Source organism: Sminthopsis crassicaudata, chromosome 2 (genome assembly GCF_048593235.1).
Source record: "Sminthopsis crassicaudata isolate SCR6 chromosome 2, ASM4859323v1, whole genome shotgun sequence".
NCBI classification, from domain to species: domain Eukaryota; kingdom Metazoa; phylum Chordata; class Mammalia; order Dasyuromorphia; family Dasyuridae; genus Sminthopsis; species Sminthopsis crassicaudata.
This window is the reverse complement of record NC_133618.1, coordinates 504,673,140-504,692,417: the sequence shown is the minus strand read 5'-3', so window position 1 is coordinate 504,692,417 and position 19,278 is coordinate 504,673,140. Positions and strand designations below refer to the sequence as shown.

The window sequence follows — 19,278 nt, the reverse complement described above, 5'->3', positions numbered from 1 at the left end:
AGGCATTGGTAAGGGCTCTTTTGTCACCAAGACCAGTTCTATCATTGTAGCACTAAGCGAGAGAGTGGGAAATAGCAGAGTTGACAGAAGACAGTCTTCTTTAGGGAGACTCTCAGCCAGAATATCTTGAGTACCCCAAGCTAGAACTCTTTAAACAATTATAGACTCGAGGACCCTAAACTCCTATAAGAGTGTCTGTGGATATACAGACAAGGAAGAACATTAAAGGAAGTTTTAGAGGGCATAAGACAAGTTAAATGGGCACCCAAACAAACCAACACTGCAGTTGAGGGAGCTCTCCAGGACTTGGAAGACCACTACCTCCCCCAGAGGTCGACCAATGGCTACTGCACACTTAGCCACCTGCGTGCCAGTCATGTTGATAATCCCTGCAGGTTCAAGGTATTGCTTTCCACAAGTACCTAAAGGGGGAGAAAGAAGAACCTACTATGACCACATATGCAGTTGAGGAATGGAGGGTAAAGGAGACAATAGAGAAGCAAATGGTATTTGACTCAAATTATAGGAATAGGATTGATATACTTCCCGTTATTCTTGGAAGTTGTTTTAATTGGGGCTTTTTTCTCGTTTTGGTAAGTAGATATTGTGACAAAATGCTTTTTAATTGATATTAACATTGATTTAAAATCTTCTAGGATTTATCCTTCACTGGTTTAGGTATTGGGACTATGTTTTCTCATTAAAAGAGCCTCTATTCCTAAAATCAAAACAGAATGCCTTCTTTCTCTGTTTTTTGAGAATAATTTGTATAGGATTTGTACAAATTGTTCTTCAAAAATTTGGTAGAATTCTTCTGCTAATCTGTCAGGAGCAGGGATTTTTTCCTTTGGTAGTTTCTTTACAGCTTCAATTGTTTAAGACGTCTATTTGTCTTCTGTTAGAGAAATACCTCTAAAATATAAAATAACAAACTATTTCTCTTGTGTTCTCAATTTTGGAAGCATATATAACTAATATTTTTTTATTCCTTGTGGTTTTGCTGTGATTGTACTTTGTTCATATGCAATTTTTTTGTTTGATTTTTTTTCTGCCCTCTTTTTAATCAGTTTGGCTAAAGGTTTGTCAATATTAAATCTTTTCAAAGAACCGGATTTTAGTTTTATTTATCATTTCTATAATATTTTAGTTTCTAGGTTATTTCTCCCTCAGTTTTTCCTATCTCCTCTTTTGTGTTTGTTTTAGGTTTACTATCTCTCTGCTGATGATTCTCAAATCTCCCTTTCCTTCCTCACCTTCTTGCTGATCTTCAATCTCACATCTCCAGCTGTCTTTCAGATATCTCAAACTGAATGTCCAGTAGACATCTTAAACTCAAAATGTCCAAAGCAGACCTCATTATCTTTCCACCTAAACCTCCCCTGCTTCTAAAGCCCTTATTATTATAGACGGCACCACCATTATCCCAGTCTCTGACTCATCCTAGGAGATTCCTCACTCTCTCAGCCTCTCTCCACCCTATCCCCATCCCTCTAATTTTTAAAACTGCATATTCAGCTCATTAATCCTCTGCTTTTCTATTTTGTTAATTCATATTTTAGGTATATAATTCCTTACCTATATCTCCAAAATTTTGGTATATTATTTTATCTTTTTCATTAGCTTTCACATACTCATTGTTTTTATGATTTACTTGGGATTTCATTGTCTCCATTTGGGTTGGCATTATGAGCAAGGAAGAATGGAAGGAATAAAGGAAGAAAGATATTCATTAAATACCTACTTTGTGCCAGGCATTGTTAAGGGTTTTACAGATACAAATATAATACAGATATAAATGGATCATTACAACAACTCTGGAATCGGGGTGCTTTACTGAGCCAGAAGTATAAATGACTTGCCCAGTATCATAGAATCAACAAGGATCTGAGAATGGATTTAAACTCGGGTCTCCATGACTCTAGGCCCAGTCTCGGAGCATTGTGCCCCTTAGAGCAGCATCACCACTTAAAGGTCTACGCCTAGATTAGGATCCATAGTATAATGGACCTAGAGGTCACAGAGGGACCTCAGAAGTCATCTACTCCAAGCTCCTCATTTTAAAGAGGAGGAAACTGAGGTCCCAACAGATTGGGTGATTAGTGCATGTTCACTGCACCACTAGGATTTCCTCCCAAGTCCTAGGACCCCCAGTTCAGCTCTTTTCTCTGTGCCTCCCTGTGGATGACCACGCTTCTTGATTCCCTAGCAAAGTACAAGGGGCATGTTTTGGGTTAGGAAAGCCCCTTTCCCCTAACACTCTCCTCTTCTCCCTTTGTCTCCTCTTCCTCGAGTTCTAAAAGAACTAGTTAAGAACATCAAAGGCTTTCCCTTCAGCCACAGAGGAAGCAGTGTCTGCACCAGTGAAGCCCATCATGGGTCTGAATCGTGGTTCTGGGTGAGATTCCCCCTGATCCAAGAACGAGTAACTACACTTACCAGTGCTCTCTTCCTGCTCATGAGGTTCCTTGGGTGGAACAGAAGAAGGTGGTAGGAGGCGGGGGACAGCCAGGGCTCTGTTCTGGGGACCCTCGAGGGGCAGAGCAGGAACCGCTGCTGTTCGGCTCCTGGCATTGGTGGCTTCCTGCTGTGCCTTCGCTTTGGGGACCAGCCGCCTCTCACAGGGCCCTGCTGAGCAGCCCCTCACAGTCACAGGCTTGGGGATGTGCTGGCACAAGACGGCAGGGACTGCAGTGTGGGACTGGTGGGGTCTGACGCAGAAATCATGACGGCGCTGGATCCCATTGCCACATGAGGCGGAACACTGTAGAGGAAAGGGTGGCCCTGATGTTTTAGATGGCAAATAATGTCACACACCTTGCAGGGGAAGAGCCACAACATGGGGTCTGCCTTTGCACATCTCCCTCTTTCCTCCAAGGACTTTCCAGCAACCCACTTATGGAACTAGCATCTGCCCAACACATCAGAAGATTGTTTCAGAACAGAGGGTGCCTTGGTGCTGAGCCCTGGGATGCTTTTCATGTTGTCCTGCCTCCCCTTTACTTCCTGAGTGTACCCAAATTCCCCACCAGCTGCCCTGCCTTTTACCTGGTCCATGTCACCGCTTGCTTCTCAAACCCGCCTGCTTGTCCTGACCTTGGATTCAAAAGTACTTCTGGACCCCTGACCACTACTGCTGTGTACCAGCTGGCCTAGTTACTGTAGCAGATCCTGCCTTCTCTTAGTTCCAGCCTCTCAACCCAGTCTTGCTGCTGCCCCAAATTCCAGCACAGACAGGGGCTACAAAATGGGCTTAATTTTTCTTCAGACTTTTTGAGAAGAGAACTATAACAAATATCTAAAGGCCCCCAGAGGGAAAAATACAAATGCAATACCCTGTCCTCTTCCCCCGGTGCATTTCAGGGCTGGCCAAAATGAATACCTCTGACCAGTCGCTGAAATGCCACTGGTAGGTACAGTCTGCTAGAATGCAAGGGATGCTAGCTGGGGGCCTCTCCAGGCCGGCGCAGGCTCCCTCCTCCACCTCTGCCTCTTCTCCGTGATCCAGCTGCACGCAGACCGTGGAGCGAGTGACCATGCCCGGGCCACAGCTCGCTGAGCATGAGCTGCTCGACACCACTTTCCACCTGTTTCAAAAAGAAACCATCATTGAGACAGAGGGGATGGTTCTTCCGTTGTTCGGATGGGCTCAGACTCTCAGATTCTGAGAGCTGGAAGGAACCGCAGTTATTACCTGTGTCTGAACAGAAATACATTTTTACCACATCCCCAACAATATAGTCATGCAGCTCCAGCTTGAAGGCCTCCAGGGACTGGGATTTCTCTTCCTCCTAGAAAGTCAATTCCCCCTTTGGACGGTAATGCTAACACAATTGCTGCTGCAAACATTGCCCCCCAGACATCCCCCTTTAGAAAAGCGATGTTTTGTAAAAGATGCCATATATCTGGGAATCCTGGAACACCACCAGCTAAGAAGATTCACAATTGCAGGTAACCCCGAGGACAAAACGGATACACATTAAAGATATACATTTCTGGTAACATCTTTCTAAAACTCTTACACATAAAAAATGACATAAAAGACACTGTCAGAGACATGCGTTCTGGGAAAAGGAGATGGGCTCGCTGTAGTGCAAGAGTGACAGGTAGTGGATGGACCAGCAAGGTCTCTCATTTGCCATCCATTAAACAGTAAGAGCCAGGGGAAGTCCAGCATATAATGGCATTCCTGGACAAGAGGATGTGCAAAGTGAAATAAACAAGTGATATACAGAGTGAGATGTAGGGATGGGTGGTGACTTACCCCAGAAGATGGAATACCCAGGCCAGTGACATCATGGATCCATAGAAATATAACCATTGAAAAGTTCTCTCTCATGGATCCAAAATCTGCTCCCACTTTACCCTCCATGGCCAAGCAGAACGAGCTGAATCCCCCATATAACGCCACAGAAACTACTGGAAGATGGCTGTCGTGCCCCTCACCCAGTTTTCCCCCTCTGGGCTAATCCTCTCATACAAGACTTCCCCCTCTATGGCAGGAGCTCCTCAGGATGCATCCCAGCTTGTGTGTCCCTCTCCCTTCGAGGGCTGCTGACCTGGGTGGGCAAGGGTCTAGGTTGCAGGGCTCCTGCTCCTCTGGGCGAGGCAGCCCCTGGCACTGGGGGTCAGGCACAATCTCCTCCCCGTTCTCCCCGAGAGCCCTGGCGCAGTAGAGGATCCTCCGGACCACCCCTCCTCCACAGCTTACACTGCAGGATGCCAGCTTGTGCCGCCACCTGGTGGAAGGGAGGGGGGAACACAGAACAATCCATCTTCAGTCTTACCCAACCCAAGATTCTCTCTAGCTGCCAAGAAAACCAACGCGCGGCCCACAGTTTCAGAGGCCCTGGTTTTCCCACTGCTAGATCCAAATCTAGGTAGTAACAAGCCACGTGAGAGTGGGCTATCCTGTATTTCCTGAACAGCTTTGGGACATCCCCCCAGCATGCAGCCATTCCTTCTCAGTGGGACGGGCTAAGCATGCAGCCCAGGGCCCAGGAGCATACAGACCTGGCAGGACAAGGCTCTGGGCTGCAGTCCTGGTAGCTGCTAGGCCGGGGCACCCCCCCACACTTGGAATGAGGAAGATGGAGAGTCAGGCCTCTGTTCTGCCTCACACAATGGACAGAGAGGGGCACTTTCCCCCCTCCGCAGGTCACTGGGCAAGGGGCCAGAGCTTTGATCTCCCACCTAAAGTGAAGAGGAAAGAATGCTTCGGTAGGCTCTGCTCATGGGGAATGTGCTTCCTTACTGCTCTTATCTAGAAGCTCATAATGAAAGCTGGCCCAGGGGCTGAGCGCTAAGCCTGCGGTAAGGAAGGCTCCTCTTCATGAGCTCCAATCTGACCGGGATACTAGCCCTGTGACCTGGGCCCGTCATGTCACCCTGCTTGCCTCGTTTCCCCATTTACGACATGAGCTTGGAGGAAAAAATGGCAAACCGCTCCATATCGCTGCCAAGAAAACCCCAACTGGGTCACGAGTCAGGCGTGACTAAAAACAACTTAATTGGACTATATTACAGGTTGTTGTGAAGGAAACATGTTGTCTTAAAGCTCTTTTACTTAGTCAACTGGGAGGGACTCTCTGTCACACATCACAGACAGACCAACAGAGAGACAGAGACAGAGAGACAGAGACAGAGACAAGAGGGAGGGAGGAGAGAGTGTGAGAGTGTGACTAAATAGTAACTGCCGGTCATGTGCCAGCACTAGGCATACAAATAAGAAAAGACAATACAGAAGTTTCAAAGCTAGTAACAGAAAACTGAACAAACTAGTTGGTGGGAAATGAAGAGGTAGTTGGAAAATTCTGAGCCCTCTGCAGAGGAGGAGTTTATTACTCAGCCCTCCCATCAAAGGGGATAGACAATGAAGTTGGTGTTGAGTAGTACAACCGGGTCAGTTTCTATAATGATAAACTTTCAGAGTATTTCAGAACCTGCAGGGTGGAGAGGGAATGATGTATTCAAGGTATACATATACAACAGAAATATGTGACCAGTAACAGTTCTCAGTAACAAAATAGTCAAAGAATATGAGCCAATAGTTCTCAAAATAATTATAAATTATTAACAAGTATGAAAAAATGCCCAAATCACTAATAGAGGACACAAAGTTTTACCTTAGAAATGAAGAAAGTTGGAAAATTGACAAAAGTTGGGACTAGTCAATGAGAGGATGTAGAAAGACAGATATACTAATGAATTATCGAGGGAGCCAAATTATGCCATATTGATGGTACAATCATCCTAGATAACTATTTTGAATTATGTAAATAAAGTGACTAAAATGTTCATACCCTTTGACTAGACGTTTCACTGCTGGCTTACATTCTAAGGTCACCAACAAAAAAGAAAGGCTCTATTTAAACCAAAATGTTCAGCAACACTTTTGTGGTAGCAAAGAATTGAAAACAAACTAGATATCCAACAGTTGGGAAATGGCTAAACAATTGTGGTGTGTGAATGTCAGGATATTACTCAGCTGTATTAAATGGTGAATGTAATGAATATAAAAAAGCATGAAGTCTTATATGAACTGATGCAAAATGAGGTAAAGTGAGACAAAACAATATATACAGTATATATACATTTACATATATGCAATAACTTAAACATGTTTTATCTATGAAGAGTAGGAGTATGTGGAAGGAATCACAAAACAATCAAATATGAATATAGTGAAATTAAAAAGTATACATTTAGCCTCAAGAAAATTATGAGAAGACAGTTTCCCTATTCTTTGCAGAGATGGAAGACTAAGGGTGTGGAACAATGCTTATAATATCAGATTTTTTTTTTTTGATGTATTGATTGATTTATCATGCTAGATTTTTTCTTCTAAAAATTTGTCTGTCATAAGAGATAGAAAGGAGTCAGGGAGACAGTGGAGAAATCTAAATGATGTAAAAACAAGTTAACAGCTATTTTAAAAGAAATTAAACATAAACATGACTTGTTGCTAGTGATGTTGTTGATGGTGGTGGCGGCAGTGGCTGCAGTGCTGATGGTGAGGGTACTATGAAATAGGTACCTTCTAAAGGTGAAGAAAGGCAGCCGAACTGTTTTTTGCTTTTACCTCGGTGGACAGGAAGCAGCATGGCACACCATCATCTGATTTGCTGGTGGCTTCACTGGGTTACATTTCTCTTCCTGGACCTCCTTCCTGCTGGCAAAGTCCAAACAAACATAGCGTAGCTCCCTTAAACCTAGAGGAGGAAACATAACTTTTAGGGATTTGAAGTTGAAAAGAACCTTAGAGTCCAGATCTAGAAGGTTCAAGAGAAGTCATCTAATCCCACCTCATTTTTTTTTTCAAATAAGTGAATTAGGGCCTAATAAGTGTTAAAATTGTGTATTGTTATAGTTCCCTGACCACTCTTACATACATATTTCTAGCCAGTATAGTAAGCAAGAAGTAACATTGCAAAAGGAAATTTAGAAGTCACATACAGATTATCTCAAAGAGTGCAAACTATCATATATTAATTAAAAATCACATCTCAAGACTATGTGCTAAATCATGAGGCCTTCAAGTCTTCCTAAGAAGGAAGTAAAACTGAAAAAAAATGAAAATTTTCTGTATCATTTAATGATTCTATTCTGTAATTGATCCTATTTTACATCACTGCCCCATTTTGTCAAATCACTCTTTTTTGTTCTTGAGTTAAACTCAGTAATTTAGTTTTCCCTTTGAATTAATTTTAAAGGTATAAATAAAGGAGGAAATTAACATTTGCTTGTTGCTTGTAAGCCCAAAGTAGCTTAACCAGGAGTTATCCACCAAAAGATTTGTTATCTGTCCTTATCTCTCCTTGCACAATTAAGAGAGATTTGATCTCTCAGGGGACAAAGTGGAGTAATGGTACTGATTCCCTAACAAAAATGAATCCAATAAACTAATTATCATTCCTTCATTGTCTGAGCAGGGTTTGATTAGTATACCTAACTACCAACCCATTTCTCTTGTAATGTTCCTTAACCAATCCAGACCTCCTCCTTTCCAGTCAAAAAGAGTTTTCCCCTTTTCACTAAGATCACTGGACTTACTGAGGTGACCAGTCTGACCCATTTTGTTAACAGCAATATGCTTCCCTGTTAATAAACTGATTTTGCTAAGGAGTATGCATCTCAGTTTACCTTTATTGAATTCATTTGCAATAAACCTCAGACAAGCTCCAGACATCCACAGTAAGGCCAGAAGAACACCAGATGTTGCTCTTAACTAACTTTGAAATCATGTGGCTGTATTAAAGAAGTAGCCCCAAGATGGCCCAGATTAGTGTTAGTCTGTCCCCACCAGAACCCTATGAAAATGAGATCACAAACTCCTCCACCCCTCCCTATTCTTCCACACCCTCCTCCCCCTCCATTCTACCATTCTGCCTTTGCCTGTCCCCCTCCCCCTTCTCCCTGCCTGCTGGTCTTCTTCCAACACCTCGCCCTCACCCCCTCCACCCCCCCCCACCCGCCATCTGTTTCATCCCCTTTGTGCTGTTTGCCCGGTGCATCCTGCTGCTGAGCTTTCCCAGCAAGTACGCAAACAACCAGGCAGGCCTGCCCCCACTTCATAATTCCTTAAGTTAAATCAGGAGGTCACATGGGGCAGGTCTGACAGCTGCCATCTGAGGCTGGGGCTTCTATTCCAGCTCTGGAGACTCATGCCATCGTCACGCACCCTCCTCACTGAGGACCTCCCAATCCTGGGAGTAAAGTTTGCTAGAGACAGCCCTGGTCTCAAACCCACTCCGCAGTAGCCAACCTTTCCCCTTCTAGCTAGGTTACCCCTTTCTTCATCCCCTCTACTCCCCCCCTTGTAGATAGGGCACCCTGTTGGATCAAATCCTGACATTTGAGATCCTGTGAGGTCCAAGCCCACCCAAGAACACCATTTCTCCCCCACTGCTTCCCAAATCAGAGATCCTCCTCAGAGAGGCTCCTCACAGTGTCTTCTCCATAACTTTAGTCTCCATTTCCTCCATGCCCTCAGTCATGTTGTTCCTGACTCATGAAGCCTTCTCTGATCCCATTCCACAATAAGCTTTGAATTCTCTTGGCATTTGTGTATACAGTGAATACCGATCCATATCCGGCCTTGACATCTCTGGCTACTTCCTGTCTGTCTCCTTAACTAGATAGGAAATATCTCAGCTCCAAGAATCTTGTCTGTTTTTTGGTTCTCCTCTCCCAGGGTCCAGGACTAACATTTCTTAATATTCTATTTAGCAACATGAATAAAACTGAACAACTTCCAAAGCAAGGAGAACTCTTCCCTTATTTTTAGAACAAAAAAGGATCTCATTGAATCCAATCCCTTCATTTTGTAGATGAAGGAACTGAGATCCACAGAAGTGATTTGCCCAAGATCATACAAATAGTGACAGAGTTGAGGTTCAACCTCAAGTCCTCCAATACCAAAACTAGTCCAATAGGAAGTTTTCAATTGATGATGGGCTTAATCCTAATTCTTGTAGGAACTCTGGGGATTAGAGAGATGAAAGGCTCATATAGCTCAGCTCTGAGCTGCTACTCATGTTCCCAAGGATCCTCACCTGTACCGCAGGAGACTGAGCATTCCCCAACCAGAGGGCTCCACACGTGCACTGTTAGATTCTCCTTCCAGGAAGCTCCCAATTGGTCCATAGCTTCTTCCATGAAGGACCCAGATTCTTGCTGTGAGGAAATAAGGGGTCCCCCCAGCCCCACCACACATAACATGCTGATGGACTTGAAATAGGTTCATGAGACAGTCCTATTTGCCCAATGTCTCAGAAAACAAGAGACAGCGACAGAAGTGGCAGAGAGCAAGAGGAAGGGAAAGGGACACGAGAGATAGAGAAAGATAGAGAATAAGCTGACTTGGGAAATGAGAAAGACTAAAACTGTTAAACTTACTATATCTCCTTCTAGGAATAGATTACTTTCCTTACCCCAACCTCCCTTAGTGATTGAGTACTCCATAAAAAATGCCCTCTCAAAACCTTCCAAGAAAGAGGCATCTCCCTTATTAGTTCAGACACTTTGGCTCTTTGCTTCACTTTCCCCCCCCAAAAAAAGGTGACTATTAGAAATTTCCTTCAGAGTTTGAGTCTGATACCTGAAGGTCAGGATGTGGGGGCTGGCATTTACATGGCCCATTAGATTTGCAAAGTGTTCTTATTTGTTTTATATCATTTGATCTTCATAAGCACTCTGTGAGGTAGATCCCATTATCATCTCTACTTTACAGAAAAAGAAGCTGAGGTCTGCCCAGGATCACCCTGCTAGTAAGTATCTAGGGCCAGATTCAAACTCAGGTCTTCCTGATCCCACATCCTAGGATTCCCCAACCCTAACTATAACTGCCACAGGCCACTTGCCACTGGTGCAAAAGCCATCCAGCCTCCTAGTTCTTGGATATAGTGGAAAAGCCCAGGAACTTTTAGAAAAAGAAAGCATTCCCCATGAGATATAGTCAGCCTCTCTTTATAAACTTCTAATGAATGGGTCCCCCTGAGCTGACTTAGGAGAAGGCTGACCCAGTCTGCAAATAGGGTTGTGGTTGTTATCCTCCCTTTGGCCTGCAGCCTCCAAAGTGCGAAGATAAGACCGAAAAGAAACTTTGCTTGGACAGTGGCAGAAAAGAATTCAGGGATGACAGCTCCACAGAGGAGAGGGACGGGCAGGTGGAGCCTTGTCCTTTCAGTCACCCCCCCTTCCGGCGCAGTAGATCTGGGCAGTGCCCCCCTTCCCACCTCCCTCCCAAGCACATCCTGATTATGCCTTTCTCACTGAATTTGACCCTTGGAATTGAGCAGGTTTCAGAAGGAGCTGAGTCAGGACACTCACAGTATTCCAGCCCAGGGGGCAGACAGTCACCACGCAGGGCAGGAGGTGAGGAGGCTTTTCTTCCACAGAGCACAGCCCGTCATCCACTGGGCCTTCCAGCCCATCCCCTTCCTGCACACATGTCACGTTCCTCTGGGCTAGACCCAGACCGCAGGCAGAAGAGCATGGACCGGGTTCCGACACCTTCCACCTGAAGAGAGAACCTAAGAGTCAAAAGGCCCCATCTCCCTCTGAAGGCCACTGCTGCGGGGTTTGAGCAGTACCCCTAACCAGGATCATGAGCGCCAAAGACAGAGACCAAGTCAGCTCCCTTCTTATCTCAGAAGAGCCACAGTTCCTGAGAAGAAGGTTGAGAGTAACCACAACGTAGCAGCGCCTGAAGGCCTGCCAAGCACCATACATAAGTCATCTCATCTGATCCTCAGGTAAGTTGTTGTTATCCCGATGTTACAGGTGAGGAAATTGAAGCGGATAGCTTGTCTGATTCAAGTCTTCCCGACTTGGAGTGTCTGTTCCAACATACTGTCTACTCGGTCACCTAGACGTGGCATGGAAGGGGGAAAGGCTCCATTCTACAAGCTACATCCAGGAACAGTGTGTAGAGGGAGTCCCAAGTACAGGAGGTGTCAGGCAAGGTTGATTCCCTGGAAAAGTCCCCGGAAAAGGACCATTTTGTTCTGATCTTGGTATCTCCTATACCTGACAGCATCTTTCAAATAATTCAAATTCAGTTTAAAATTCAAAATTAAAATCTTGTGAATTAAATTGAAGCGGACCAAGTTGGGCAATTTGAAAGACAGTTTTACTCCTGTGCTACAAGGATATCTCTGTCCCTAATATCTCTTTTCCCTTTGTTTTTGAATGGCCTTCCTTTCCTGCCCCAACCACCATCAGCTTCTCTGTCAGAACAGACAAGAAAGACAGGGGCAGTGACCCCAGATATCAGTTGTTCAGATGAACATGTTATCCAAGACTATCTTACCAACCCTCTCTGACTAGGACATTGGGTGGGAGGCAAGGGGAAGAATGGAGGAAACTGAACAGGTTAGGTGGGTGACAGATATTCTGTGTCCTTCCCTTTAGTACACAAAGGAGGATAAGGGGAGAGGAAAGAAGGAGGCCAGAGAAGAGCCCTCAGTGGTAACTGGCAGTACTCTGGGCACCTGGCTTGGGGGCTAAGAGAATACCTCTGGTGGGCAAGATGGCAAAGATGGCAAAGAGGGACAAGACACCAAAAGATTTAAAGGCTCCAAGTCAGAATCAGTCTGGGGAATCCCTCTGGACAAACTTTCACCCACACCTGGGCCAATGAGAGCCCACATTACCTGGTAAGGCAGAGCTGGGGGCTGCAGGCCTCAGCAGCAGGGGGCTGGAGAGAAGCCATGCAGTAGGATCCTGGTAATGTCAGGGTAAGGTTGCCCTCCACTTTCACACAGCTCACTGTCCGCTCTCGTACTCCTCCCCCACAGGTGGTGCTGCAAGGACCAAAGTCTCCTACTGCCCAGCTAAGAAGGAAGGAGGAGAGGCTCAGGCCTGGCCTTGCCCTGGAAGGATTCCTGGGGCCCAGCTGGCTAGAGCAGACCACTGCTTCCAATCAGTCACAGACATTGAACCAGGTAAAGTGGGCCCAGGCTAGGCCTGAGACCTAAGCTCTTCCTGACTTGTCTGACTGCAGGGCTACTGCCCTAAGGAGAGAAAAAGTCAGGGCCACTGCCTGGAATTAGTGCTCTGAACATCCCATGCTGCTTTGGCTAGTAGGGATTCGAGGGGGCAAAAGGGAGACTGAGGCTAAAACAGACTTGAGAAACCTATACTCATAACCAATGCATGAACGCTCTCCCAAACAAAGATACTCTTGTGATGTCTTGTATTCCCTACAAGGTTGCCCCAAATCTCTCTAGTGTGAATACAGATAGCCCCCAGATAACTATCTTCTGCTGATAGAATTATGAAATAAAAAATAACAAACAACACTCACTGTGGAGGGCACGGCCCAGGGGTGCAGAGTTCCTGCCATGATAGGGGCTTTACAAACCCTCCACAGTAGACATCATCAGTCCATTTGTCCTGGGCTTGGTCATAGCAGCTATAATTTACTTGACGCACTCCTAAGAAGGAAAAACAACGCTAGGAAAGGCCTGGGCTATCCTTCTACTTGAGATTTTAGGGTAAGGTCCATCCAGAGCCTTAGGGGAAGGAAGTAGGCATTCCTTTCTGCTGATGAAGGAAGTAAAACACCAGTCTCCCCAGTCTCACCTTCCCCACAGCTTACTGAACAGGCCCCAGGTACCATGGCCCACACCCAGGTCTGCAGCTGCTTAGGCTTGAAGTAGCTGAAAGTGATCTCTGGGTTAGTGAGGTTTCCATATTCATTGCCATACTTCCTGTATACCTGCATCAGAACAGAAGGGGAAATTTAAAATAAATGAAGAGTCCAGGATAATAGTGAATGAAACATTCAGACCCCATTTCCTCTTTTTAAATAAAAATTTTAATTGCTGTCATTTGTTTTTATATTACTTCATCTCTAAATATATATCTCTTCTACACAAAAAGCCATCCCTTGTATTTTTTAATATAATAAAAATAAAGCAGAATTTTTTTTTAAAAGAAGGAAAGAATACAAATTAGCAAATCTAAAAAAAAGAAGGAAAGAATGCAATTTAGCAAATCTTTAAAAAACATCGAGCAAATCCTGAAAGTAAGGTAAGACTCCATAGGTAAGTGCTCCACCTCTGCAAAGAAGGGAAGGAGGCAAAGTTTCACTCCTCTTCTCTAGGGTCAGGCGTGATCATTGTAACCATACAGTGAGTGTCCAGTCTTTTTGTTCTCGCCATGTATATTCCTATTCTCATTAGGCACATTCTATTCCTGATTCTGCTCACTTTACTCTGCAGCAATTCAAAAGTTTTTTTTCCATGCTGCTTTGAATTCTTTATATTTACCATTTCTTATGGGATAATCATAAGAAATGACTATTATATTCACATGCCACAGTTTGTTTTCACCAATAGAGAGGAATCTATTTTGTTTTCAGCTCTGCTTCCATAAAAACATGCAGATATGACTATCTGGATAGATATAGATCTATATCTGGGTATTTAGATATCTAGATATACACACGCATACACACACAGAGAGCCATTCTTTCTGACTTTGACCTTCTTAGAGTATGTAGCTACTAATGCGATGGCTAGGTCAAAGGATCCCGTCTCCTCTATGGGCTTTCCCAGCTACTCTAGCTAGCATTCACTTTTTTCCTTTTCTCAGCTCCTAACATATTTTCAGTCTATAGCATATAAACTATCATTTTCAACCATATGCTACCTTTAATTGTTTCATGTATATAAGTTTTATCTCTTCAACTATATTGTAACTTCCCTGATAACAGATTTTACATTACATACTTGTGTTTATTCCAACAATTATAGACTATCATAGTTATACTGTGGGGGACCTCAACTACCCTTTCAGGACAAGATAAATCTAACTACAAAATCAATAAGAAAGAAGTTAAGGAAATGAATTGTTTTTTCGAAAAGTTAGAAATGATAGACCTCTGGAGATAATTGACTAGGAGAAGAAAAGAGCTTTCTTAGCTTTACAAAAGTTGGCCATGTATTAGGATATAAAAACTTCACAAACAAATGCAAAATAATAGAAATATTAAATGAGCTCTTTTTAGATTACAATGCTATAAAAATTGTATTCAATAAAGGGCCTTAGAAGTATAGATTAAAAATTAATTGGAAACTAAATGATCTAGTCCTAAAAGGATGGGTGGGTCAAAGAACAAATCACAGAAACCATCAATAATGTCATTAAAAAGAATAACAACAATGAGACAACATTCCAAAATATGTGAGATATAGCCAGACTAGTAGTTAGGTGTAAATTTATAATTCTAAACATGTTCAATAAAAGAAAGAGATCAACAAGTTAGGCGTGCAAATTCAAAAAGAATTAATTAAAAATCCTTAATTAAACACCAAATTGGAAAGTATGAAAATCAAATATTAACAAAATTTGAAAGTAAAATAATAATAATAATAATAATAAAACTATGAGCTGATTTTGTGAAAAAAACTAATAAAGATAAGCCATTGGTTAATTTGATTAAAAAAAGAAAGAAAAACAAATTACCATTATCAAAAATGAAAAGAGTGAATGTACTATCAATGAAAATAAAATTAAGGCAATGATTAGGAATTATTTTGCCCAATTGCATGCCATAAAACTAAACATCTAAGTGAAATGAATGAAATTAACAGAATTGTTTCAGTAATCTATAACATTTTCTATCTTAGAAAAAGAAATTGAAGAAGCCATAAATGAGCTCCCTAAGAAAAAATCCCAAGGACCAGATAGATTTACAAGTGAATTCTGCCAAGCATTTAAAGAATAATTAATTCCAAAACTAAATTATTTTTTTAAAATAGATAAAGGAGTTCTACTAAATTCCTTCTGTGAAACAATTATGATTTTGATACCTTAATCAGAGAAAGCCAAAACAGAAAGAAAATTAAAGACAAATTTCCCTAATGAATATTGATGTAATAATTTTAAATAAAATAGTAGCAAGGAGATTATACCTATATATCACAAAGATCATACACTATGATCAAGTGGAAGTTATTGCAGGAATGCAGAGCTGGTTCAATATTAGGAAAACTATAAGCATAATTGGCTATATAAATAACAAAAACAATAACAACCATATAATTATCTCAGTAGATGCAGAAAAAACTTTTGACAAAATACAACATCCATTTTTGTTCACTAGAAAACACCTACTGTTGTTTTTTAAAAAATCACTAGAAATAAAAGGAGCTTTAAAATGATAAGCAGTATCTATCCAAAACATCAGTAAACATTTATAATGAAGATTCTTATTTAATCTTACTTTCCCAGTAAGATTAAAAGGAAAGCAAGGATATCCATTATCTCTACTTTTCAATATTGTACTAGAAATGCTATAGCAATATGTTTAATGGGATATCTAGATTGAAATTGTTCAGTGTGCAACTATTGATGCAAGATGAGTTCAGAGAGACATTTGGGCTAAATTTGGTAATTATGTTATTATTCTTGTTTGTCCTTCATTCTCAAAGAGGGAAGTGATAGCACAACATGGAAACTGAACTGGATTTAAGTGAGGGAGGGCTATGCTAAGTCATTAGCCTTAACTTTCTCCTCCAGAGCCATCTGGGTCCAGTGGCAAGATGTAGATTGGGATGACTTGAAATGACCCTGGATGTTATCATATAGAGATGACTTGAATCCATAGAAGCTGATTAAATCACCAAGAGAGAATGTAGAGAGAAAAGAGAAAGCTTCTAAAAGCACCTTGGAGAACACTCTTTCCTAAAAGGTAAGAAATGTAAGAAAACCCATGGAAAGAAGGAAGGAAAGAAAGAAGGGAAGATGGCAAGGAGGAGAGGAAGGAAGGGAGGGAGGAGGAAGAGGGGGAAAGAAAGGGAGAAAGAAAGAAAAAAAGAAAGAGGAAAAAAAGAAGGAAGAAAGGGAGAAGAGAGAGAGGGAAAGAGAGAAGAGAGGAAGGAAATATTTTTCTCATCTAGCCATAACTGAAAGCAGGAAGTGCCCATCAGTCACCTCTCCCAACCACCTCTAGTTCCATGAAGTTGTTGAAAAGAACAGTTCGAATTTCTTTCCTTCATGGCTTTTAACACCACTTAGATGAATTGGGAGCTATAGGCCTTTGGGTGGGATGGAAAAATCACAAAGCCTTCAAAGTGATTGGTAAATGTTTTTTATATTCTTTCATAATTATTTCTTATTAAAGGCATATTACCATTTTAACATGTAAAATTCCAACCTATCTATGGCTTAGGAACCTAACAAGTACTTAACATGAAGGCTAAGTGATTTGTCAGGAGTCAAACAGTAAAACTATTGGAAGTGAGATTGACTTGTGAAGATCATGTAGCCAATAAGAGTTTCAGAGGACGGTCTCAGATCAAGACCTGAGTACTCAGTCCTCAATCCATTGTGCTGTACAGCCTCCCATGCTATGGTATTAGGACTTAATGTTAATGTTTCATTTGTCTTTGCTTCAGATTTCCATCTCTAAGGCAGTGGGAGTAGAGAGCAGTCCCTTTGTCAACCCAAGTCACTTTTCTCTACAAGAAGCAAGAACCAACACTCTCTAGTCGATCTCAGTATGTGTTCTCAAGTGACCCCTATTAAAAATTGTTTTCTTTAAAATACATTACTGATTCTGGAGAGACTTACATGAACTGATGCTGAGTGAAATGAGCAGATCATTATACATTATACATTTCAACAACAATACTATATGATGATCAATTCTGATGGATGTGGCTCTCTTCAACAATGAGATGAACCAAATCCAATAGAGCCGTAATGAACTGCACCAGCTACACCCAGCAAAAGAACTCTGGGAGTTGACTATGAACCACTACATAGAATTCCCAATCCTGCATTTTTGTCCTCCTGCATTTCTGATTTCCTTCACAGGCTAATTGTACATTATTTCAAAGTCCAATTCTTTTTGTACCACAAAATAACTCTATGGACATGTATATATAAATAGTATTTAACTTATACTTATATTTAACATGTATTGGTCAACCTGCCATCTGAGAGAGGGGCTGGGTGAAAGAGGGGAAAAGTTGGAACAAAAGAATTTGCAATTATCAATGCTGAAAAATTACTCATGCATATATCTTGTAAATAAAAAGCTATAATAAAAAAAATTTCTAATTAAAAAGAAAATAAAAGAAAGAAAATACATTACTGATTTTACTCCTCTGAGTCCCTGTATCTATCTGGTTCAGGATAGCAACCAAGAGCCAGAGTCACAGGCCAAACTTTGCCCAACTCACTGCCCTACTTCCATCATCACCTGGACTTCAATGTCCTCTTGGGTGGGTCCTCTGATGTGGATCTCCTCCAGGTGGGGCATCTTGTCCTTGGTGAGGAACACCTTATACTCAATCTGGTTGTCTTCCAGGACCGAGGGATAAGTGGTGTTGAACGAGATGCTCCTCTTCCCAGAGACCACATACTGTCCTCTTACTTTCACAGCTGTGGCCCAGAACAGTGTTACTATTTTAAAAAGCACACTAGCCACCTGTTTCCACTTTCTGTCCATAGTCAGGAGGGATTGATGCAGAACTTAGTCAGAGAGTCATGGGGAAGGGAGTGGGACATGTGAGCAAGACTAATGGAAGTAAGATAGAAAAGTTACAAAGGAAAAATTACAAGTGGGATACCCTGTCGAGTGTCTGGCCACTGCAGCAAAAAGTCACATCAGTTGGGTTTTTTTTCCTTCTGTGAATCACACAGGCAGCATAATATGATGAAAAAGACAATAGATCTGTGGTCAGACAACTTTCAGCTAGAATTCTGGCACTACATTAACTGCATCTCTGACCTTGGGAAAACCACTTATTAACTACTGTACACCTTAGTTTGTTCATCTACAAAATAAAGGACAGCTGTATCTATAATCCTTTGAAAGTGGAAATATTTTTGCTGCACTGTAAAATATTCCAGTGATTGGTACATAGTAAATATTTACTAAAAGCTTTTTCATTTATTCCATGCTCATAAATAGTTTTACAGATATTCTAAGGGCAGTTGCTGACAAGACCTAGAGGAGTTGACTGATCGTGGTGTTGCTTTTCTTCCTGCCTACTTACCCAGGTGTGTGAAGAGAGGTTTCTGGTTGGTGATATGCACAGTGGTGAAGTTAGGAGGAATTGTCAAGAATGTGACATACTCTGGAAGAAAATTCAAATAGGAGATGGGTCATCTCCTGACCAGGGCCCTGTGGAATTAGTCTAGATTGCTCTGTGTTTTCTCATCAGAGTGCTACTGAAAAGGAAATTTATGTTAAGGAAAAGCACCATCCACAAGATGGGAAGAGTTCTGCTGTACCTTGGGCTTTCCCTCCAGTGTAAGAGCCGCTCACTCTGCTGCATGTGGTGTTGTCTCCCCCACAGACCTGACACACATCCTTCACATATCCAGAATCCATTCCACCATCACATCCAAATGCCTAATCGGAAGAGAAGGCAAAAAAAAAATTGGATCCTGGGGGTGCAAATAAGAGTAGGATCTGACCTTCCTCTCTTTTTTCTTCTCAGGACCATCTTAGACCCATCTAAGTTGGTAGGTGGAAAGACTTACCATCCCTGGAAGTATCCTTCCTCCTAATGTTTACCTTTTATCCTGGCTGCTAAACTGCTCACAGGACACAGATCATGTGGCAGTCAACAACTTTATTCCTTCCTAGAAGATAGAGGACCACCAGACCTTGCCATCTGCCCTCCCCCTGAACCCTTCAGTTCTCTAGATTTTACCCTCTGCACTATCTCTTACTCCCTGCACTGTCATCAATCTGCTTATATAACCCAGGGACCCATGGATCTTGTCAACTATTTCATTGCTTTACTCAAAAGACTT

At 42.2% G+C, this 19,278-nt stretch overlaps 1 protein-coding gene across 1 annotated transcript in view; it reads right to left on the bottom strand.

The window, feature by feature from the left end:
* Positions 1-19,278, bottom strand: part of ADAMTS13 (ADAM metallopeptidase with thrombospondin type 1 motif 13) — a 41,545-nt gene that overhangs the window by 4,972 nt on the left and 17,295 nt on the right. Inside the window, exons 16-29 of the mRNA XM_074294035.1 lie at positions 18,751-18,871; positions 18,513-18,593; positions 17,714-17,895; positions 13,084-13,219; positions 12,806-12,935; positions 12,153-12,332; positions 10,828-11,017; positions 9,552-9,672; positions 7,079-7,208; positions 5,011-5,190; positions 4,557-4,736; positions 3,380-3,584; positions 2,437-2,761; positions 276-422 (exon numbers count right to left, since the gene is read on the bottom strand). Of these exons, the coding sequence (XP_074150136.1) occupies positions 276-422; positions 2,437-2,761; positions 3,380-3,584; positions 4,557-4,736; positions 5,011-5,190; positions 7,079-7,208; positions 9,552-9,672; positions 10,828-11,017; positions 12,153-12,332; positions 12,806-12,935; positions 13,084-13,219; positions 17,714-17,895; positions 18,513-18,593; positions 18,751-18,871 (2,308 nt within the window). The remainder of the gene's footprint in view (positions 1-275; positions 423-2,436; positions 2,762-3,379; positions 3,585-4,556; positions 4,737-5,010; positions 5,191-7,078; positions 7,209-9,551; positions 9,673-10,827; positions 11,018-12,152; positions 12,333-12,805; positions 12,936-13,083; positions 13,220-17,713; positions 17,896-18,512; positions 18,594-18,750; positions 18,872-19,278) is intronic.